Source organism: Hyla sarda, chromosome 1, assembly GCF_029499605.1.
Source record: "Hyla sarda isolate aHylSar1 chromosome 1, aHylSar1.hap1, whole genome shotgun sequence".
In the NCBI taxonomy this organism is placed as follows: Eukaryota; Metazoa; Chordata; class Amphibia; order Anura; family Hylidae; genus Hyla; species Hyla sarda.
This window is the reverse complement of record NC_079189.1, coordinates 590,002,746-590,027,442: the sequence shown is the minus strand read 5'-3', so window position 1 is coordinate 590,027,442 and position 24,697 is coordinate 590,002,746. Positions and strand designations below refer to the sequence as shown.

Sequence of the window (24,697 nt, the reverse complement as noted above, 5' to 3'; positions counted from 1 at the left end):
ATGGTATCAAATGCTTCTATACTTTAAGCCTTGTACGGTAAACTCAAGGGTTCCACAAGACAATCCGATGTTTCCATGGGCTGCGCAGGTGTGGAGGTGGTGTTGTTGGGTCCACTGGGGCACCCATGTGGTTAATAGGGTGCCACTGATAGTGAGGTACAGTAAGCCAGACATTGGGATATGAGGAGTTTAATGCAATGGGTCTAAACAATTAATCTTTAGCCATAACATGGAGGCACAATCTCTTGACACAGTTCTTAAAGGCAAGGTAAAAAAAACAGCAGAAAGAGTTAACCTATGAAGTGGGGGACTTAATCTAGCACCAATCCCTATGAGTGTTCTTTCCTTAGGGGTAGTATTCAAATTGTTTGGTTCCCAGCAGCTCACAAAAAGGTACCAACATTAGCCGCAATGCACTGTAGTGTAGCGGAGCGACGTTTCAGCCGTCTCACACGATCTTTGTCAGGACTTGAAACGTTGAAACGTCAATACGCTTGATGAATAAAGCCTAACACAGATTCATCTACAATTGGAGTGCTGCATTTTGTTCTATTAGATAGAGAAATAAGATAGGACAGAAGGATTGGAGCAGCACATCCAAACAAAATAGCAAAGTAGAAGTGGGTGCACGCAGTCATAGGATCCAAACTTAATAACATCGGGATAAATGCAGCACACCGAACGATGAAGTCCAATAAAGTGCAAATTATTCCATGGTGACTGTACTAGTACAATGTTTCCGTAGCCTCATGCTGCTTGAAAAAGGTGGTGTGAGGCTACTGAAACATTGTACCTGTACACCATGGAATAATTTGCACTTTATTGGACTTCATCGTTTGGTGTGCTGCATTTATCCTGATGTTAGATAGATAAATAGATAGATATGAGATGGATAGATAGATAGATAAATAGATAGATATGAGATAGATAGATAAATATATAGATATGAGATAGATAGATAGATATGAGATAGATAGATAGATATGAGATAGATAGATATATAGATATGAGATAGATAGATAGATAGATATGAGATAGATAGATATGAGATAGATAGATATGAGACAGATAGATAGATAAATAGATAGATATGAGATAGATAGATAGATAGATAGATAGATAGATATGGGATATATAGATAAATATGAGAGAGATAGATATGAGATAGATTTATAGATATGAGATAGATAGATATGACATAGATAGATAAATATGAGATAGATAGATAGATATGAGATAGATAGATTTTTGTAGGAGAACCACACTCCTATGCAGATTCCAGGTGCAAGCTGGTCCAACCCAGGCAGGGTACCCAAAATGTAAGAAAAAATGCGGCTACATTTTTTCTTAGATAGATAGATATGAGATAGAAAGATAGATAGATATGATATAGATATGTAGATATGAGATAGATAGATATGAGAAAGATAGATATTAGATAGATAGATAGATAGATATGAGATAGATAGATATGAGATAGATAGATAGATAGGAGATGGATATGAGATAGATAGATATATAGATAGATAAGAGATAGATAGATAAATATTAGATAGATAGATATTAGATAGATAGATATGAGATAGATAGATAGATAGAAAGATATGAGATAGATAGATAGATAGATAGGAGATAGATAGATAGATAGATATGAGATAGATATGAGATAGATAGATATGAGATAGATATGAGATAGATATGAGATAGATCTTATCCTTACCTTCCTGCTTATTATAGCCGGGGCATCTACTAAGGAGGACGCCCATTTCACAAAGTGTTCAACATCAATGTCTGTGCTTTTTCGGGAAAGCTTCTCATCTAGAAGTGTTGCAAAATTTATCGTTCCTCCCTCCACAAATGAGACGACTTTCTCGATCACGGGAGAACTCTGTGAATTCCCTGTGATATAAAATGAGAGATAAAAGGTTTCACATTGCAACATGATACAGAGTCACACTGGTGCATGGAGGGAATGGCTTTCTCTTGTAATCTCTTAGGGTATGTTCACACTGCGGAATTCCCACGGAATTCTGTGAGCGGAATTCCGCAAGTAGAATTCCGTGCTTTGAACATTATCATCAGTGTGACTGGGTCTTCCGCGAGACCCGTTCACACTGCGAAATTTCAGCGGCAGACAATTACGCCTCTGAAATTATTCTGCGCAAAGAAAGAACATGTTCATTCTTTGAGCGGAATTCCCCGAGTACTGCATGCGAATTGCGCAAGAATTCCGCGCGGAAACGATGTCGGGTGGAATTTTTTTTTTTTTAACCATTGACTTCAATTGATTTCTGCTAGCGGATTCCGCTTGAAGAATGAACATGTTCTTTCTTCAAGCGGAACAGAATTGAGCGTCGGAATTCTGCTAGCAGAATTTCCGCAGTGTGAACAGGACAGCGGAAAAAACATTAAAGTCAATGGGCAGAGGAGATGTGAATTAATTTGGAGCGGAGAATTCAAGAGGAAATACTCGAGTAAATTCCTCTTGAATTACTCCGTGTGAACGAGCCCTTAGGCTAGGTTCAGACTAAGGAATCTTCGCGCAGAAAATTTCCGCCCGGAGATTCCGAGTTCCACCTGCGTCAACTGAATTAGTCGGCGCTAGGACCGCGCGGACACTGCAGTCTCCTATAGACTGCCATGTGTTCCGCTTGGATTTCTACCTGAAGAAAGAGCAACACCAATCTTCAGGCGGAAATTTTCTAGCGGATTTTCAAAGCGGATTTTCCGCCTCACAAATTCCGAAGTGTGAATTTGTGAACGGAAAACCATTCACTACACTAGACATTTTAGCAAGCGGAATTTCTGACGGAAATTTTACGTCTGAATTTCTGTCGGAAATTACGTAGTCTGAACCTAGCCTTACTCTCAGCTGTCTCAGGGGCACAATATGTAAAAAATAATAATAATAATAAAAATTATAGAATATCTGTGTGTGTGTATGAAAAAATAAACAAATATAACAAAAATGAAAGAAACAAAAAACAACACTTTGAGCTGCACTTTGTGCTATTACTGAAAAACACTATATTATTACTAATAATAATAATAATAAAAATTATTATTAATAATGAAAAATTTGACATTTATTTCCGTTAATATTTTTCTTAAGTTTTCCCCGTTACCTCTTTTTTTTGTTTTAAATACACAAACAGCAGAAATATGTTTAGCTATCAAATCTGCATATCCTTTAAAGCGTACCTGTCAGATCCAACAAAAAACATTTTTTTAAATATATCACTCAGTACCTAATCCTGACCATGTACATCAAATTTTTATGTGTCTAGCACCTTTATTTTTGTATTACAGTTTTAATTTTGCTCACTAGTCTGAATTCCTCTCAAAGGGAGGGGGCGTGGCCTCACTGTGCAGGTCTCCGCCCCCTCCCTCAGTATGCTGTCTGCTCACATCTCCCCTAGCATTAGCAAAACTACAACTCCCATCTTCTCCTCACTGACAGTAGTGGGACACAAGCTGACAGTGGGAGGATTTTTCCTCCAGCTATGAGCCCTGCGCTCACAACTGTCAATCAAGGAAGTGTGTCCATGACATAGGTGATGATGCATGGACACAGCAGGACTAGTATGTTTCCAAGCAGACAGGGGGGGCAGTTGTCTGACTGGCTTTTTCTGTATGAAATACTGAAAATGTTCTAATGAAAGCAATTGCAAAACCTATTGGTTATACATGCTTTACAACAAATCAAAAGTTTTTGTATCTGACAGTGCCCATTTAAGGACCAGTAAGGACCGCATGATTTTTTTGGATTTTGGCAAAAAGGACATGATATTACTAATACTTATTAATTATGTTTTCATTTCTATTCTGATAGGAAGATAAACTTTTTCTGTAACAGATTTATTTGTGCTTGATCTGGCAGCATTATTCATACAAAACCAGAGCTGGTTTCAGAGGCTTTTTAGATGCAGGTTTTTTTTCTATGTTTATTAGGCTATGTACATGCCTGAATTTCTGCACAAAAATTGCACAAAAATTCTCATGAATTTATAGCCAATTCACTTTTATAGGGGTACTCCGGTGGAAAACTTTTATTTTTTAAATCAACAGGTGCCAGAAAGTTAAACAGAATTATAAATTACTTCTATTAAAAAAATCTTAAATGGCCACTGTCATGAAATAAAAAAATTGATATGTTGTAGTACTTAAGTACTACAACATATCTCTAATATAGTTTAATTAAAAAAAGTGATTTTAAACCAGTTTAAAATCACTTTTAAATTCGGCCACTAGGGGTCGCCCTCCTAGTGGCCGAATGCATTCAGCAGTGACGTCACTACAGAATTTCGTCTCATTTGAGCCTGGCAAATGAGTCGAAATTCCAGTCACTGCGGTGCTCGCTCCCGCCTGTCAATCAAACAGGCGAGAGCGAGCACAGTGAAATCCAGGGCTGCGCATTGGCTCCCTGGACACACACACTGGCCGCCTCCCTGCTGCATATTCTCCCTGCAGCAGGGAGGAACATGGCTCTTACCTCTCCTTACAGCCCCGGCTCCAGTGGGAATACGCTGCCTCCTCACTGCTCCTTGCAGCTGTGTCCTGTCATTGCCGGGGGGAGCACGTTATATGGAGCAACAAGTGTATGCCCGGCTTCCTGTCATGCTCCTACACTCTGGTAACTCTCTCTATGGTGCTGGAGGACTTTCAATCCTCCAGAAACATAGAGACAGTTTCCAGAGTGTACGGGCATGACAGGAAGCCAGGCATACACTTGTTGCTTGCTACAGACCCCCGCTCATGGTCCGGCACAGGTGAGGGGGAGGGGGGGGGGGGTGCGATGCGATATTGGTCGGGGGCTGGGTGTCTTCCAACACAGGGTGCCTCCAGTTGTTTCCCCACTACAACTCCCAGCATGCCCTGACAGCAAATAGATGTCAGGGCATGCTGGGAGTTGTGGTGGTGAAACAGCTGGAGGCACCCTGTCAGGAGAACTATGGGCGGAACTCGGCCCCCAGCAGGCATCAGTGACGTGGTGCCTGCTGGGGAAGTCTGCCTGGTAGTGAGCACACTACCAGGCAGACAAAATGCCATTTTTAAGATAATAAAAAAAAAAATAAAGGCAGGGAGGGGGTTAGGGATAGATGGGCAATAGGCAGGGACAGAAAAAAAAAAAAGAGGATGGTGGGAGCTCCCCTTTAATCCTTCCAGTACTTATTAGCTGCTGAATACTATAGAAGAAATTATTTTCTTTTTGGAACACAGAGCTCTCTGCTGACATCATGACCACAGTGCTCTCTGCTGACATCTCTGTCCATTTTAAGAACTGTCCAGAGTAGGGGAAAATCCCCATAGCAAACATATGCTGCTCTGGACAGAGGTGTCAGCAGAGAGCACTGTGCTCGTGATGTCAGCAGAGAGCTCTGTGTTCCAAAAAGAAAAGAAATTCCTATGTAGTATTCAGCAGCTAATAAGTACTCGAAGGATTAAGATTTTTGAATAGAAGTAATTTACAAATCTGTTTAACTTTATGGCACCAGTTGATTTAAAAAAAAAAAAAAAGTTTTCCACCGGAGTACCCTTTTAAAGGAATTCCTGCATCGGAATCCCATTGAAGTGTATTGGCTATAAATTCATGCAGAATTTTCGTGCAGAAATTCAGGCGTGTGTACTTATCTTTCTGAAGGAGTTTACCTTGGGCATTTGTCAGAATCTTCTCACAATCTGATCCTTTTGCAGTAGCTGAAACATCAATCCCTTCAGCTGCCACCGATATGCCGGCATTATATCCAAGACACTGCGCTACAGATTTGGTGGTGACATCTGAAATGACAGGTAAATACTGATCAATTCATATTTTACATTTTTATTGCCTTTTCTTTTTTTTTTTTTCTTCTAAAATCTAGTTGTCCTGATGACCGCCTCCAGTGAAGCTTTAATGAATAAATAAAAATTTAATAAATAATTAAATAAAAAGAACATTGCAAATCAAATTTGTATACAGCTCCCATACAATGCATTCACAATGCATTCAGACCCTTTCGCTTCTCTCACATTTTGTTATGTTGCGGCCTTGTGCTTAAATAAAAAAAAAATAAAAACAATAATTTCCCCCATCATTCTGCACTCAATGCCCCATAAAGAAAAACAGTACTGTATATACTCGAGTATAAGCCGAGTTTTTCAGCACGATTTTTTGTGCTCAAAACGCTCCCCTCGGCTTATACTCAAGTGAACTCTCCACCTGTCAATCCCTTCTCAGTGGTCTTCAACCTGCAGACCTCCAGATGTTGCAAAACTACAATTGCCAGCATGCCCGGACAGCCATCGGCTGTCCGGGCATGCTGGGAGTTGTAGTTTTTTAAACATCTGGAGGTCTGCAGGTTGAAGACCACTGCGGCTTTCATTATCATCTAGACCCCCCCCCTTTAGTTTTCTACTCACCTCCCCTTGGTGGGAAGGAAGGATTAGCTGATCCGGCAATCTATGCTGCAGGGACCGTTCCGGTGGGGAGGGTTAGTCGTTTCGGGCTGTCCATTTTCATTGGGAGGCCCTCTTCTCCACTACGGGCCGGCCCCGGCATAGTGACGTTGCCTTGATGTCGATGCACAGGGACGTCCGTGCGCAGCAGACGTACCTGCGCATGAACATCCCTGTGCGTCATCGTCAAGGCAACTATGCCAGGGCCAGCCCGGAGCGGAGAAGAGGGCCTCCTGGTGAAAACGGACAGCCCGAAACGACTAACCCTCCCCACCAGACGGTCCCTGCAGCATAGATGGTCCGGACCAGCTCACCCTTCCTTCCCACCAAGGGGAGGTGAGTAGAAAACTAAAGGGGGGGGGGGGGGTCTGGATGATGACAAAGGCCGCAGTGGTCTTCAACCTGCAGACCTCCAGATGTTTCAAAACTACAACTCCAACTTGTAGTTTTGCAACATCTGGAGGTCCGCAGGTTGAAGACCACTGAAAGGAATTGAAGGGATTGACAGGCGGTGATGATGAAGGGGGTGGGGGGAGTGATGACAGGGTGATGATGATGGGGGTGAAAATGACAGGGTGATGATAACAGGGGGGATGATGACATGGGGGGATGATGTATTTCCCACCCTAGGCTTATAGTCGAGTCAATAACTTTTCCTGGGTTTTTGTGGTGAAATTAGTGGCGATGGCTTATATTCGGGACAGTTTATACTTGAGTATATACAGTAATTTTAAATAAATGGTATAAACCAAATAAATAAAAAAGTCCCTATAATTAAATTCAAATAAACCCTTTTTACATTTTTCAAAAATAAACATAACTGGTGTCACCATGTCTGGAAATGTCTGACCTATTAATATATAACATAGTTCTTCCAGTGCTTGGGGGAAAAAAAAAAACCTAATGTCAGATTCGCCATTCTAGTCACATCCTAGAAGACATTGAATAAACATACAAGACCCTGTACTTCAGTAAAGGAAGGGCTGGGACATGGGGGTGAGCAAGGAGGCGTGCCAGGCTGGGGCACTTGAACAGCTTGACCCCGCTTCCTTGACACTTGGATAAGAAATAACATTTTAAAAAGTTTTATTTTATAAGTTTGCCCAGCACCAACAGCTATCCAACCATGTCTGCAGCTCTGACGCACAAATACAGATGACAGATTCCCTCTTTAAAGGGGTACTCTGCCGGAAAACATCTTATCCCCTATCCAAAGGATAGGATGTCTAATCGCGCGGGGTCTCGTTGCTGGGGACCCCCATGATCACCCCTGTGGCACCCAAGTAATCCGGTGCACGGAGCAAACTCTTCTCCGTGCCGGATGACTGATAACAACAGCCGCCACGCCCCCTCTATTCATACCTATGGGAGGAGGCATGACGACTACATAGTAGCCATGACGCCCCCTCCCATAGACATGAATGGAGGAGTGTGGCACCACTGTCGGCCCGGAGATCGCGGGGGTCCTGCCGCCTTTGGATAGGGGATAAGATGTTTTTCAACAGGGGTATTCCAGGAAAAAACTTTTTATATATATATCAACTGGCTCCAGAAAGTTAAACAGATTTGTAAATTATTTCTATTAAAAAATCTTAATCCTTTCAATAATTATTAGCTGCTGAAGTTGAGTTGTTGTTTTCTGTCTGGCAACAGTGCTCTCTGCTGACATCTCTGCTTGTCTCGGGAACTGCGCAGAGTAGAAAAGGCTTGCTATGGGGATTTGCTTCTAAACTGGGCGTTTCCCGAGACATGTGTCATCAGAGAGCACTTAGACAGAAAAGAACAACTCAACTTCAGCAGCTCATAAGTACTGAAAGGATTAAGATTTTTTAATAGAAGTAATTTACAAATCTGTTTAACTTTCTGGAGCCAATTGATATATATATATATAAAAAAGTTTTTTCCTGGAATACCCCTTTAAGTAGTAAAACATTACAAACACTATATAAAGGAGTTTAACTGTACTGTTGAATGGCATAAAATTGTAACCGCCCCCCTCCCCCCAAAAGTTTACATTTTTCATTTTTAATTTTACCCCACAAATAATCTTTGTTTATTTCACATTACATGATACAATTGGTACAACATCATAACTTCTTCAGCTTCTGGACTTTCATCTCTTGCACATAAACTCATCTCCCCTCTCATTATAATAGGCTGCCAAGGCATGCTGGGAATTGTAGTTGTGCCCCAGCTGGTAAAGCTGCAGGCTGGGGAACACTGTATTATCACACATCGTACCTTTAGTTTTCATTGCTATGGAATCCAACACATATACAAGTTCATATCTCCCTCCAATGACTCCGGACGCGGCGTAATGGGTTCCGTACATCTCTAGGAAAGCAAAATATTCTGCCTTTTGGTAGGAGGACGGGAGGCTGTTCAAGTCTTCAATGAAAGTTGATGATAACGTGACACCTCTAGTTCTCATTTGGAAAGTTCCAAGCTGCACAGATCCCGAAACCCTTAAGTATTGTTTGCTCTATGAAAGAAACAGAAAACAAAATAACTTCTCTCTCCCCCTAGATAATGCACAACGTCCATCCTCATTCTGAAACCCCCCATCATTGGATTTCTTTTATGTTCTGACCTTCTCCACCTTCTTTAAAGGGGTATTCTGGTGGGAAAAATATTTTTTTAACCAACTGGTGCCAGAAAGTTAAACAGATTACTGGTTAAAATGTTATCCTTCCAGTACTTATCAGCTGCTGTATGCTCCAGAGGAAGTTGTGTAGTTTTTTTCAGTCCGACCACAGTGCTCTCTGCTGACACCTCTGTCCGTATCAGGAACTATCCACAGCAGGAGGGGTTTCTATGGGGATTTGCTCCTGCTCAGGACAGTTCCTGACACGGACAGAGATGTCAGCAGAGAGCACTGTGGTCAGACAGAAAAGAACTACACAACTTCCTGCGGAGCATACAGCAGCTGATAAGTACTGGAAGGATTAAGATTTCTAAATAGAAGTAATTTACAAATCTGTTTAACTTTCTGGCACCAGTTGATTTAAAAACAAACCAAAAAAATGTTTTCCGCCGGAGTACCGCTATACAACCTCTGCCTACTGAGGTCTATCCCATCAGGAAAACCTTACCCATTTGCCCTATGAGGCCGTGGAGACATCATAGAGGGCGGCTCCAGCTTGGGACCCCATTCTTTGATATCCCAGAGAAAAGAGTTTAAGACTCTTGGGACTCAAGCTTGGGACTCAAAAAGGCTCACCATCCAATGTATATTTCTCCTGAATCCTACTTTTAAATTCCATATTCCACATGTAGATGGTGCCATTGGAACATGTCGCTTATTGTTTGCCAGCACCCAACCTATCTCACTAGCTTCTTTGGAAAGAAAAAGTTCTAGTAGATTTTTAATTTGCTTGATCTTAACCTCATGAAAAAGTGATGCAGAAGAACCATAATGATGAAATGAAAAGAAGTATATGTACAACCATGTTCAGCCCTTATGACCATCTAAAGTTCCCGGGAAGGTGCTACTTCAACATGCATGGCTGTAAGAAATCTAATGATCCTCAAGCTCCTCGAATGCTAAATGTCTTCAATCTCTTTTGTGGTGGCCCAGTACAGGAGTTATTACCCCGTACCCTTGCTGCCCTGTCAGGCAGCCTCCCTCCAGTGTCCCCTGGGCCCCCTTGCACCTGTCCCCTCCCCCCATGTACATATGTTTACCATGTATTATACTGTGTAATGTGTGAAGAAAGCGTTGTCACTTTAAGACTGTTTAACATGTGATATGTCATGTGATTGTTACCCAGGAGGTATCAGTGACCAGGTGACCTAGGGGTGACCAATTGGATGCCACCAGAGTCTCCCCCATATAAGCCCTGGGTGGAGCCTCTGCTCTCTCTCTTGGAGCTTAGAGCTCTTGTTGCTGAGGTCCAGTGCAGTAGAGTCTAGGAGTCTGTCTGGAGTCATAGGAGGCTTCAAGTCAAGTCTGCAGCCACAAGCTACAAGTCTACAAGTAAGCTACAGTCACAACATTGTCAGTCACAAGTCAGTCAAGCCAAAGTCATCTGTCAAGTCAGCATGGCCTGCTCTAAATTGTCCCATTCTACTACAAGTCCCAGCAAGCCCTTAAGGTCTCTGAAGTCACTGGTCACCTCCTTGGGCCTGGCTGAACTGTATAAACTTTTCCACCTGTCTAACCTCAGTAAAGGGGGGGTCACCGAAAAAAACACTAAGACTTAACCTTTAATGTTTCATATAAAATGGGAGAAATAACCTCCTCAAAAACCATCAACAAAAAGAAAAAAAGTGAAGTGACAATATGGACACCATTGGGGTCCAACCTCACTCCACCAGGATAAGCAATCAATAATTAATTAAATCCTAAACAGCCATTGACGTATAGATGTAGCAAAATACCTCACTAAAGGTGGGGGTGTAGGTGAGGAACAAATCGAGGGAAGGACCTAGGGGAATAGGTGAGGCCCAACAGGTGTATTGGCCACTACCTAACTCTCTCCCTGGTAAACCCTTACCGCTAAGCCTATTCCTAGGCAGAGTTAACGCCCTGACAAGGGCGGCCCCGCTACGGAACCTAGACTGCACTTGCACCTATATGCCCTGAGATAAGACAGATAGGAAGGAGGCTAGCTGTCTGACTGGGGAGCCCTGATTAGCTAGTGGGATAGGAAGAGGTGGTCCTGACTACACAATACAAAGCTATGGTCGTAACCCTTGGAAACCAGGTTACCGGGCAAGTGTCTCCCAATATACAATACAGCTATGAAATCACAAGCTCTATGATGTATAATATCTCAGATATTCTGGCAAGATAAAGTAGACAAGACTTTGCCAATTGTCGTAATAAGGGCTTGGTGTATCTCCTTCAGTGCGGTTGTCCTAAAGATTATATAGGGAAAACGATCAGGGAGTTCCACCGTCGGATATGTGAACATATCAACGACATATTACATCAGCGTGATACCCCTATTGCAAGACATGTGCATCAGACACACAATGGGGATCCAAAGGTGTGTACATTTGCAGTCCTCGAGGTCATTCGCCCCTTTCCAAGAGGGGGGGGGGGATTTAGACAAGCGACTAATGCAGAAGGAGACCTCTTGGATATACAAGTTCAAATCAGTCACTCCACAGGGCCTCAATGAGGTTATTTCATTTACCCCCTTTATTTAGTACTGTACAATGGTTGATTTAAAAAAAAAAAAAAAAAATGTTTTCCACCGCACTACCCCTTTAATTCAACACAAAAGAATGCCATATTCATACATTGTTTTATCTTCTTACCGTTTTCTTGGAATATTCTTTGATGGTTTGAATACTTTCATTTTTGGAGAAGTCTAATCCTAAATTTCCAGTAATTGTGGTGTCATTGTGTTCAGAAGGCGTCACTTTCACAGTCAATGAGATCCCAAACTCCTGAGTATTTTCCTTTAAAACCTTAGTCAAAAGCTCCACAGCATCCTCATAGGTTTCGGTGGTAAAAGATTTATCAGCCTTTGTCTAGAGATAGAGAAAATAATAATAATAATAATAATAATAATAAAAAACTAAGTTATTTTTGTCTCAATCTGTCCCCAGCCATTCCAATAGTGCAACCAGAAGCGAATTTCCACCCATGATTGGTGGAGTTAAATGTAATTGACTAAAAGTAGAGACAACCCGCAAATGAGATTATTCTGGTCTGATCTTATTGGAATAGACACCCAAGGCATGACTTGAAGTCCCCGACTCCCAATGTAAAATCAATACCAAAATCCTCATCTGTTATGCCCCATTTATAGCACTTGTGTCCGCTCATATGGCAGAGGTGTTTTTGATTCCTCTTGGACACCAGGGCTCAGGTGTGACTGATACATTTGTGTTGTGTCCCAGCACAAGTGACTGTCCCGTTGTTGTGGACTGTCTTGGGCAGCCTGGCAACCCAGGGTGTTGGGCCCACTAGCGTCCTTTTTATATATCAATTATATGAATAATGTAATATAAAAATTATATATTTTTCTTAAATTAATTTTGTTATGATTCCATGTATGTAAGTTTAACATGTTACTGTGCCTTTAAAAATGTGAGCAATGAACCCCATGTTACCATGTGAGCCAATGATACCCCAAAAGTCCCCTCTGTATAGTTAGTTTCCAACCTAGCAACAGCTAAGCTCAGGTGTGCTGTGGGTCGTGTGTCCTAAGTTGAGGCCTACTTCAGCTTCAAGTTTACTACTTGTCATCCCACAAGTGTCACTCGCGGGGAAGATACATGCCCCTGTAAATAGTCTACAGGGCCTTGGAAGGACCCTAGCTACCAAAACCACAAATTCTACAATCCCGTCTGGTGAAAAGCACCACAAGTCTCAGAACAGCAACAAGGCTCGCAAGGGGTACGCTGCACTCTCACTCTATAGCCGTCGGTGTGTTTATTGACTCATCGTGTCTGGAAGACTGCATTCCGCATTCGGACAATGGATCGGATAAACGGTGCCCTGGCGTCACAAAGTGAACAAGTCTATTAACACCCAATGGCCGCCACATTTGCATCTACAGTGATCATGAGGATCATATTCAGCATTGATTGCTGTGACTTTTCATCCAAAGGGATGAAAAGTCACAGCAATCAATGCTGAATATGATCCTCATGATCACCGTAGATGTCATATGGGCATCAAGAAATAAGGGTTAATTTGAATTTGAAGTGTTAATATACAGTATGATGTGTGGAAGTGTGGCAAGGAAAGGGTGTATTTCCTTGGCTCACCCTGCAGAAGCTCTCACCTGCTTCTTAAGTAATGAGGCAGGAGGGAAGGGAGGTGTGTATATGAGATGGAGACTCAGTCTAATGTGGGCTCTTCCTAGGAGACAGCATGTGGGCTGTAGGGAAGAGACAGAGCCTGCTGAGGAGTACACAGACCGAGCTATGAGTGGCTCAAAGAGAGTGACATGAATTGTGAGTAGAAGGTTGCAGGGGGCATATGTTTAACCGGCTGAGGGAAGCTCAGCGGTTGTTAGTCAGAACAAGCTGATCTGTTTAGTCAGTGACCAGACGGTCTAGGATTTGGTTTTGTTCCTGATTTTTGTTTATTTCTTTCCCTGCAACCTGCCTAATAAAACTGGCAAGGTGCCAGATTTGCATTATAAACGTTTGTTTGCTGGTTTATTGAGAAGAAACGCATCCTGTGGCGTAGTCCAGGACGATCCCAGAGCTAATCCCCAAGATGGGTCGTCACAGATGGTAGAAGCACATTGCAGGACCTTCTGCCTGGTTGAATTTGTCCAAAAAAGGTTTAAGCCAGACAACCTGTTAGAATAAGCAAATCAGATTTATGGGTGTCCGCCTCCTGGTACTCCTCTTTATAGCTCTGTACGTTCGGTAGTGGCTTACCAGTATTGTAGCTCTCCCCATTCACAGGAATGACACTTACAATCAGCTGATGGCGCTTAGAAGACAGGGACTTTGCAAACATGGCAAAAATCGCTTACTGGGGAAGCCATTGCAAAACCACCCTGGTTATGTGAATAATGTCCTTGTGATCACAAGATCGCAGGACCAATGGTAATGACAACATTGCCCCATTACTCCTTTGTGCAGCACTGGTTTGGTTTCAGTCTCCCATACTTGGTGTTCAGCTGTATCTGATCTTTGGCTATGCAATTCTTTTGTCCTCCTGACGAAGCCTGTGGGATTGTGTACTGGCGGCTGCTAAAGGGTTAATTATACAGTAGCACAGGAAAACGACACAATGAAGAGATGATCGATAGGTTCACTACCTGATACACAAGAGCAGCTACATTCCATGACTTGCGAAAATAGGTCCTTGTGTTACCATCACGGACACGGTCACATAAACCATTGAAAAATTCATTGTCAAAGGGGTTTCTCTTTATATCCATCCCAAGGAGGTTAAAACTAAAATGAAGAAAAATTAGCAATATAAATATAATATTCAGTACAAGAAAAAATTATGTCGTAGACGTAAGAAGAACCAAGGCACTGCACTGGGGCGACACACTTCCTTCTTGTATTGTCTGTGTAGGGGCTGCCATATTGGAAGCACACACTTCCTTCCTGTACAGTCTATATAGGGGCAGCCATATTGGATGTACACACTTCCTTCCTGTTTAATCTGTATAGGGGCAGTCATATTGGAGGTTCACACTTCCTTACTGTATTATCTGTATGAGGTGACATATTGTAGACACACACTTCCTTCCTTTATTGTCTGTATAGAGGCGGCCATATTGGAGACACACACTTCCTTCCTGTACAGTCTATATAGGGGCAACCATATTGGAGACACACACTTCCTTCCTGTTTAATCTGTATAGGGGCGGTCATATTGGAGGTTCACACTTCCTTACTGTATTATCTGTATGAGGTGACATATTGGAGACACACACTTCCTTCCTGTGTTGTCTGTATAGGGGCGGCCATATTGTAGACACACACTTCCTTCCTGTGTTGTCTGTATAGGGGTGGCCATATTGTAGACACACACTTTCTTCCTGTATTGTCTGTATGGGGGCGGCCATATTGTAGACACACACACTTCCTTCCTGTATTGTCTGTATGGGGGCGGCCATATTGTAAACATACACACACTTCCTGTATTGTCTGATTGGGGGCAGCCATATTGTACACACACACTTCCTTCCTGTATTGTCTGTATAGAGGCGGGCATATTGTAGACACACACTTCCTTCCTGTATCGTCCGTATAGAGGCGGCCATATTGGAGACACACACTTCCTTCCTGTATTGTCTGTATGGGGGCGGCCATATTGTACACACACACACACACTTCCTTCATGTATTGTCTGTATAGAGGCGGGCATATTGTAGACACACACTTCCTTCCTGTATCGTCCGTATAGAGGCGGCCATATTGTAGACACACACTTCCTTCCTGTATTGTCTGTATAGACATTGTTTCAAGGGGTGGGCATGAATGGGATGTAGTGGTCAGAATAATGACCATTAAATTACAGGGAAACTACATACAGGGACTTAGCTCTTATTATCCTGCCTTAAAATCAGCCGAAGAGAATCTACAGCAAAATAAGTTGCACAATATCTGTGTGTGAATGTACCCTAAGGATGGAAGAAGCCGCAGCATTTCTACAAGCCCTGAAGCCTCTTTAAATAGCTAATCAGTGGGGCGGCCTGTAGTCGGACCCCCGCAAATCTGATATTGATGTATATAGAATAGATAAAAGGAAACACAATAGGAGGCACTAAGAGCCATTATTCGGATGAGTAGCAGACAGGTAAAGCTCTCACCTGATGGAGTTGTGCTGTGGACCCATATCATAGATTACCCATTATTCAGATATGACACAGATGGATGGGGGCAGCCAGCATCAAATGTGACCACAGTCTGGACAGTGCAAGAAATCAAGATTCTTGTAGAATCTTGACTCTGCTATTGATGACTTATCTGGAGTGTACTGATCCTGAGTGACATGCTGCATTGTACTCCAGAGCTGTACTTGTTATGTTATGGCTGCTCATAACTGTAAATAACTGTTAGTTAAATGCATCTATATGTGCGTACGTATGTGTATAATAATACTTGCCCATCTCCTGCTGTCCTTGAAAGTTCTGACAATTCAACATCCGGACGGCAGACAGGTTTTGGATCTCTGTCATCGCAGACTTCATCAGAACTGTCTCCACAATCATTGTCTCCATTACACATCAGCCTCCTTTTTATACATCTACCTGGAAAAGTCCAACAAATGTTAAATCTGTAGAGTACAAGTACAGCACAAACACCTTACAAAGTCTATATTCCTGGTGATTCATGCCACATAGTGGCAAGAGCACAATAATATTTGGTTACTTGGGAGTTAAAACTGTAACTGTGGTAGCGGGGTGTGATGAGGGCAGATGTTGTTAGAGGTAGATAGCATTAACCTCTTGTTTTAATGATGCCAGGGCGTGGTTTAGCCTAAAACCACCCAAAGGTATACCGCTGGATCCTGGGCTAGGCACGGGGACAATAAAGACTCCAAGTTACGGACAACAGTAGCTTTACTGAGGGTAGACAGTTGGTAAAGTCTATACAGTTCAGCCAGGGCCCAAGGAGGTGACCAGTGATGCAGAGGCTTGCTAGGACTGGACAATTGAAATCAGATCACGCTGACTTGACAGATGACAGGGACTGACTTGACTTGACTCATAAAGCTGTGACTTTATCTTACTTGAATTGATGGTGGCAGCAGGACTTGAATTTGAGGCCTCCAACACTCTGGACACACACACTAGGCGACTGCACTGGACCTCAGCAGGAAACAAGAGCTAAGCGCTCCAAGAGAGAGAAGCTAGCTCCACTTAATTCAATGGGCTATAGGGGCTGTAGCTCATGTGCCTCTACTTGCTGGTCTGGCTTTGATGCGAGGGCTTGCTGAGGAGCAGTACAGTCAAGACCTGAGAGTGTCTGGTGTCCTAAGGGAGACCTGAGCCTAACCATGCAGCCACGCTTCCACCAACCGTGTACCCCTTCAGGTGAAAGTCAAAACCTGGTAAGCAACCACATGGGAGAAGTCTAGTCAGTCATTGTCAAGTCTATACAGTCTGCTAAAGTCAGCGTGGGATTGCTTCATTCAGTCCAAGTCCATTAAAAGTCTCAGCGAGCCCGCAAGTCTCCTAAAGTCACTGATCATCTCCTTGGGCCTTACTGAGCTGTAAAGACTATTCCATCTGTCTACCTCGGTAAAGCTGCTGTTGTTCTGTAACCTTGCATCGGAGTCATTATTTACCCCGTGCCTGGCCCAGGAACCAGCGACCATACCTCGGGTAATGTAGAGGATAACCACGCCCTGGCATCATGAACACAAGGGGTTAATGCCATCTGCCCCTAGGGTAATAACATCTGCCCTTCCATCGCTCCCTCACCACAGTGACATTGCCCATAGTTAGCATTGCACCAGTGCCCTCCTGCCTCCTAACAACACAACAGCATTTCAGCTGTAAATGCATTCCTAGTAATGGCATTGAGGCTCTAGATTTACTATAGATATTTGCTCTTCTAAGCATAAATTATTGGAATCTATGAGCAAAGATCTAGCCGGTCGACATATTACATTGATATTCATATGCAGAAGATTCCATAGACTCTCACAGGTTTGAAACACGTCCGAAGATACCATATCACATACTTGTGCACTGTTTGTAATGCTTTTTACCATTAATTGGTTAATGGGGTATTCCACCAAAAAACATCTTATCTCCTATACAAAGGATAGGGGATAAGATGTTTGATCACGGGGGTCCCACCGCTGGATGCCTCCCTACTATCTCCGGCACGGCACCCACAGTCATCCGTGCACGGAGCGAACACCGTTCTCTGCCAGATGACTGGTGACTACAGCCGCCACGCCCCCTCTAGTCATGTCTGTGGGAGGAGGCATGACGACTAAATAATAGCTGTCACACCCTCTCCCATAGACATGAGTGGAGGGGGTGTGGTGTTGTTACGCCGAGCGCTCCGGGTCCCCGTTCCTCCCCGGAGCGCTCGCCTCATCTTCGTTGTTGCAGCGCCCCGGTCAGATCCACTGACCGGGTGCGCTGCGGTCCCGCCTTCAGCCGGGATGCGATTCGCGATGCGGATAGCGCCCGCTCGCGATGCGCACCCCGGCCCCCGTACCTGACTGAAAGGTCTAAGGTGGCTTTCGTGTTCTGCCTTCTGTCTGGAAAAGCCCTGTCATGGGCCGCACCGCTCTGGGACCGCAATGACTCCGTCACTGCCTCTGTACACTCCTTCTTCTCGGAAATTCGAAGTGTCTTTGAGGAACCTGCCCGAGCTTCTTCAGCCGAGATTGCCCTGCTGAACCTGGCCCAGGGTGTTTCTTCCGTTGGCGAGTACGCCATTCAGTTCCGTGCTCTTGCTTACGAGTTGTCCTGGAATAATGAGGTTCTCTGCGCGACCTTTAAAAAAGGCCTATCCAGCAACATTAAAGATGTTCTGGCCGCACGAGAGACTCCTGCTGACCTACATGAACTCATTCATCTAGCCACTCGCATTGACATGCGTTCTTCCGGATGGCGTCTGGAGCTCCGCCTGGATATGGACTTTGTTCGCACGAAGCGTTTTTTCTCTCCGGCTCCTCTCTCCTCTGGTCCTCTGCAATCTGTTCCTGTGCTTCCCGCCGCGGAGGCTATGCAAGTTGACCGGTCTTGCTTGACACCTCAAGAGAGGACACGACGCCGCATGGAGAATCTTTGCCTGTACTATGCCGGTACCGAACACTTCCTGAAGGATTGTCCTATCCGTCCTCCCCGCCTGGAAAGACGTACGCTGACTCCGCACAAAGGTGACACAGTTCTTGATGTCAACTCTGCTTCTCCACGCCTTACTGTGCCTGTGCGGATATCTGCCTCTACCTTCTCCTTCTCTACTATGCTCTTCTTGGATTCCGGATCTGCAGGAAAAATTTTTTTGGCCTCTCTCATCAACAGGTTCTACGTTCCTGTGACCAGTCTCGCCAGACCCCTCTACATCTATTGTTTTTTCAATAAAAGATTGGACTGTCTCGTACGTTTCCACACAGAACCCCTCCTAATTTGCATCGGACCTCATCACGGAAAAATTGAGTTTTTTTTCCTCAGGTTCTTTGGCCCCAAGAAGAGGGGGAGACCCAAGGGGGGGGGTACTGTTACGCCGAGCGCTCCGGGTCCCCGTTCCTCCCCGGAGCGCTCGCCTCATCTTCGTTGTTGCAGCGCCCCGGTCAGATCCACTGACCGGGTGCGCTGCGGTCCCGCCTTCAGCCGGGATGCGATTCGCGATGCGGATAGCGCCCGCTCGCGATGCGCACCCCGGCCCCCGTACCTGACTCGCTCTCCCTCGGTCCTGTCCCGGCGCGCGCGGCCCCGCTCCCTAGGGCGCGCGCGCGCCGGGTCTCTGCGATTTAAAGGGCCAGTGCACCAATGATGGTGCCTGGCCCAATCTTCCCAATTAGCTTAATTGGCTCCCACCTGTGCACTTCCCTATATCACCTCACTTCCCCTGCACTCCCTGGCCGGATCTTGTTGCACTTGTGCCTAGTGAAAGCGTTCCCTTGTCTGTTCCTAGTCCGTGTTCCTGACCTCCTGCCGTTGCCCCTGACTACGATCCTTGCCGCCTGCCCCCGACCTTCTGCTACGTCCGACTTTGCTTCTGCCTACTCCCTTGTACCTCGCCTATCTTCAGCATCTTCAGCAGCCAGAGAGGTGAGCCGTTGCTAGTGGATACGACCTGGTCACTACCGCCGCAGCAAGACCATCCCGCTTTGCGGCGGGCTCTGGTGAAAACCTGTAGTGGCTTAGAACCGGTCCACTAGCGCGGTCCTCGCCATCCCTCTCTGGCACAGAGGATCCACTACCTGCCAGCCGGCATCGTGACAGTAGATCCGGCCATGGATCCCGCTGAAGTTCCTCTGTCAGTTGTCGCTGACCTCACCACGGTGGCCGCCCAGCAAGCCCGACAGATCGCCCTTCTAACCCGTCAGCTGTCGGAAATGTCCACCATTTCGCACCAACTTCAGTCGCAACTTCTCCAGCAATCTTCTCCTCCGCCAGCTCCTGCACCTCCTCCGCAGCGAGTGGCCACTCCTAGCCTTCGCCTGTCCTTGCCGGACAAATTTAATGGGGACTCTAAGTATTGCCGTGGCTTTCTTTCGCAATGTTCCCAGCACTTGGAGATGATGTCGGACCAGTTCCCTACTGAAAGGTCTAAGGTGGCTTTCGTGTTCTGCCTTCTGTCTGGAAAAGCCCTGTCATGGGCCGCACCGCTCTGGGACCGCAATGACTCCGTCACTGCCTCTGTACACTCCTTCTTCTCGGAAATTCGAAGTGTCTTTGAGGAACCTGCCCGAGCTTCTTCAGCCGAGATTGCCCTGCTGAACCTGGCCCAGGGTGTTTCTTCCGTTGGCGAGTACGCCATTCAGTTCCGTGCTCTTGCTTACGAGTTGTCCTGGAATAATGAGGTTCTCTGCGCGACCTTTAAAAAAGGCCTATCCAGCAACATTAAAGATGTTCTGGCCGCACGAGAGACTCCTGCTGACCTACATGAACTCATTCATCTAGCCACTCGCATTGACATGCGTTCTTCCGGATGGCGTCTGGAGCTCCGCCTGGATATGGACTTTGTTCGCACGAAGCGTTTTTTCTCTCCGGCTCCTCTCTCCTCTGGTCCTCTGCAATCTGTTCCTGTGCTTCCCGCCGCGGAGGCTATGCAAGTTGACCGGTCTTGCTTGACACCTCAAGAGAGGACACGACGCCGCATGGAGAATCTTTGCCTGTACTATGCCGGTACCGAACACTTCCTGAAGGATTGTCCTATCCGTCCTCCCCGCCTGGAAAGACGTACGCTGACTCCGCACAAAGGTGACACAGTTCTTGATGTCAACTCTGCTTCTCCACGCCTTACTGTGCCTGTGCGGATATCTGCCTCTACCTTCTCCTTCTCTACTATGCTCTTCTTGGATTCCGGATCTGCAGGAAAAATTTTTTTGGCCTCTCTCATCAACAGGTTCTACGTTCCTGTGACCAGTCTCGCCAGACCCCTCTACATCTATTGTTTTTTCAATAAAAGATTGGACTGTCTCGTACGTTTCCACACAGAACCCCTCCTAATTTGCATCGGACCTCATCACGGAAAAATTGAGTTTTTTTTCCTCAGGTTCTTTGGCCCCAAGAAGAGGGGGAGACCCAAGGGGGGGGGTACTGTTACGCCGAGCGCTCCGGGTCCCCGTTCCTCCCCGGAGCGCTCGCCTCATCTTCGTTGTTGCAGCGCCCCGGTCAGATCCACTGACCGGGTGCGCTGCGGTCCCGCCTTCAGCCGGGATGCGATTCGCGATGCGGATAGCGCCCGCTCGCGATGCGCACCCCGGCCCCCGTACCTGACTCGCTCTCCCTCGGTCCTGTCCCGGCGCGCGCGGCCCCGCTCCCTAGGGCGCGCGCGCGCCGGGTCTCTGCGATTTAAAGGGCCAGTGCACCAATGATGGTGCCTGGCCCAATCTTCCCAATTAGCTTAATTGGCTCCCACCTGTGCACTTCCCTATATCACCTCACTTCCCCTGCACTCCCTGGCCGGATCTTGTTGCACTTGTGCCTAGTGAAAGCGTTCCCTTGTCTGTTCCTAGTCCGTGTTCCTGACCTCCTGCCGTTGCCCCTGACTACGATCCTTGCCGCCTGCCCCCGACCTTCTGCTACGTCCGACTTTGCTTCTGCCTACTCCCTTGTACCTCGCCTATCTTCAGCATCTTCAGCAGCCAGAGAGGTGAGCCGTTGCTAGTGGATACGACCTGGTCACTACCGCCGCAGCAAGACCATCCCGCTTTGCGGCGGGCTCTGGTGAAAACCTGTAGTGGCTTAGAACCGGTCCACTAGCGCGGTCCTCGCCATCCCTCTCTGGCACAGAGGATCCACTACCTGCCAGCCGGCATCGTGACAGGTGTGACATCACGAACGCGGAAGCTTCAAGCTTCCGTGTTACGGACACCACCCCTGCCGGCCCGGAGATTGCAGGGGTCCCCCGTGGACCCCCATGATCAGACATCTTATCCCCTATCCTTTGGGGATAAGATGTTTTTTGGCGGAGTACCTCTTTAAAAGCATTAAAAATAGTTAAAGATGTTGCAAAACTACAACTTCCAGCATGCCTGGACAGCCGAAGGCTGTCCAGGCATGCTGGGAGTTGTAGTTTTGCAACAGCTAGAGGAAGACTGTTTGGTAAACACTGTTCTATGTTGGCACTGTTTGGGTAGGAGCACTGTGATAGCAGTATACTGGAACAGACTGCTGCCACTCTTTATGATGGGGCACTCTCCTGGCTCTATACGTGGGGCCACTCTGATAAAGCTATTGAGAGGCTCTTAGACGGCTCTTCTAGGGTGTGGCCTGTACTCATGGGCGGAGTTTACACTAAAAAGTAATTTATAGCTACATTCAGTTACCTGTTTCACATTCAAAGTCGTTGCCACAGTCGATCACAGTGTCTTCACATGGCTTGCCTGCTTTGCAAGCTTGATATTCTCCCAGCGAGCTCAAACATCGGGTACCGCCAAACTGGCCAAACCTCACAATGCTGCGTGAGCGGTACTATGTGACAGGAGAGAGAGGGAGAAGATATAACAGCTTTACACGACATGGCACCTGATCCGATCACAAAATGTATATACCGAGAGTGCAATACGATTGGCAACTCTACTTTCAGGTGCTATAAGGCTATTAGTCTTGTGCTGGGAGATCATTTAGTGATCGCTATAGCGCTGCAGGGTTTTCCTCTGACAGGATCGGGGAGTGGTCACTGTATACACAACACGCCCGCAAAGGAGCAAGGACTCCTGTCACTCCTTGCTCCTCTATAGTACGCAGTGATGAACTATGCATTCCCACTTACTGTTCTCACAGAAAGGGAGGTGGCGGTACTCTGCACCCAGCCCAGTAACAGTTCACTGAGCAGGAGGCATACAGTGTATGCCCCTTGCTCAGTACAGAGTTTCGATGAGGCATTAGCGTGATAGGACGCTAAAGAAGCTACATAGAGAGCAAGGACTCCTGTCACTCATTGATCCTCTGTAGTAAGCAATGATGAACTATTCATCCCCACTTACTATTCTTACAGGAAGGGAAGTGGCGGTGCTCTGCACCCAGTCCAGTGAGAGTTCACTAAGCAGGAGGCCTATAGTGTATGCCCCATGCTCAGTACAGAGCTGCAATGATGCCCTAGCACAGTGTGGTGGCCCAGTACGGGAGATGTTACCTCGTACCTTCACTGCCCTGTCAGGCAGCCTCCTTCAGTGTCCCCAGGGCCCCCGGCATTAGTTTCCCCATTGTAAATATGTTGTACTGTCTAAAATTTGTTATCACTTTAAGAGTTATACCATGTGCTATGTCATGTGCCCTCATCACACACCCTTACCACAATAGGAAGCTATTATAGAAACTACATAGAGAGTAGGGCCTCCTGTCACTCAATGACAATGACAAACTATGTGCTGCCACTTACTGTTCTCACAGAAAGGAAAGTGTCGATGTTCTGTATCCAGCCAAGTGAGTGTTCACTGAGCAGGAGGCATACAGTGTAGCATAAGGCGCTATAGAAAGTACATAGAGAGTAGGGATTCCTATACAGTACTTAGCAGTGCACTATGAATTGTGGCCCCCGTAGCTACTCATTGCCATCTTATTCCTTACGCTTTATGGGCCAGTGCTCTGTACCTCACCCATATTTGGTAGGGTCAAAACCGAATCAGCTGTGAAATCTAAAACAAATTCGGCAAGCAATTCTTGAGAGGTACACTTATATCTAGTCCTGATAGACTGCTCTCTCTCTAGTGGAATTGAGTCTTCCATAGATCGCATGGATGACCAGTTATCTGAACGGCTTTTATGTAATAGAATATACTGCCAAAAGGGGCTGTCTTCGATGGGGGGTACTCCGGTGGAAAACTATATATATATATATATATATATATATATATATATATATATATTTGCAAATAAATTGGTGCCAGAAAGTTAAACAGATTTGTAAATTATTTCTATATAATAAATCCTAATCCTTCCAGTACTTTTCAGCTGCTGTATGCTCCAGAGGAAGTTGTGACCACAGTGCTCTCTGCTGACACCTCTGTCCATATCAGGAACTGTCCAGAGCAGGAGCAAATCCCCATAGCAAATCTGTCCTGCTCTGGACAGTTCCTGACACAGACAAAGGTGTCAGCAGAGAGCACTGTGGTCAGACTGGAAAGAACTAAACCACTTCCTCTGGAGCATACAGCAGCTGATAAGTACTGGAAGGATTAAGATTTTTAAATTGAAGTAATTTACTAATCTGTTTAACTTTCTACTGCCAGTTGATATGAAAAAAAAAATTGTAAGTAAATAAGTTACAAATCTGTATCTTTCTGGCACCAGTTGATTTGAAAAAAAAATGTTTCAAATTATTTTCCACCGGAGTACCCCTTTAATGTTCTTAAATGACTTTGCTTTCAATTGATTTAATAAGGTGATAGCAAATCACTTTACATACATGAACATTTGAGTGTGTGTGTGTGTGGGGGGGGTGTATGTATGGAGTCTTAGGCCATGTTCACATGTCGGAATGTCCGCACAGGAATGCTCCCTCTCATAGACGGCTGTGCATTCCGTGAACAGGTTTATTCTTTCTGCGGACACGGAAATCGGAATTTTCCTGATGGAAACATCTGGCGCGGAAATTCCGCCACGTGCACAGAGCAGCAGAATCCTATTGAATTCGACTGGACTCTGCTGCTCTGGAATCTACGGCAGAATTCCTCTGTGGAATTCCG

The 24,697-nt window shown here is 45.4% G+C and overlaps 1 protein-coding gene and 1 long non-coding RNA gene across 2 annotated transcripts in view; one reads left to right on the top strand and one right to left on the bottom strand.

The window, feature by feature from the left end:
- C9 (complement C9) overlaps positions 1-24,697 on the bottom strand; it is a 44,632-nt gene that overhangs the window by 3,764 nt on the left and 16,171 nt on the right. Inside the window, exons 3-9 of the mRNA XM_056546067.1 lie at positions 22,337-22,481; positions 15,977-16,121; positions 14,172-14,310; positions 11,701-11,916; positions 8,677-8,917; positions 5,650-5,778; positions 1,721-1,899 (exon numbers count right to left, since the gene is read on the bottom strand). Of these exons, the coding sequence (XP_056402042.1) occupies positions 1,721-1,899; positions 5,650-5,778; positions 8,677-8,917; positions 11,701-11,916; positions 14,172-14,310; positions 15,977-16,121; positions 22,337-22,481 (1,194 nt within the window). The remainder of the gene's footprint in view (positions 1-1,720; positions 1,900-5,649; positions 5,779-8,676; positions 8,918-11,700; positions 11,917-14,171; positions 14,311-15,976; positions 16,122-22,336; positions 22,482-24,697) is intronic.
- The window catches only part of LOC130295392 (uncharacterized), a 129,595-nt gene that overhangs the window by 97,628 nt on the left and 7,270 nt on the right, over positions 1-24,697 (top strand). Inside the window, exon 3 of the long non-coding RNA XR_008848812.1 lies at positions 5,695-5,790. This is a non-coding gene — a long non-coding RNA (uncharacterized LOC130295392). The remainder of the gene's footprint in view (positions 1-5,694; positions 5,791-24,697) is intronic.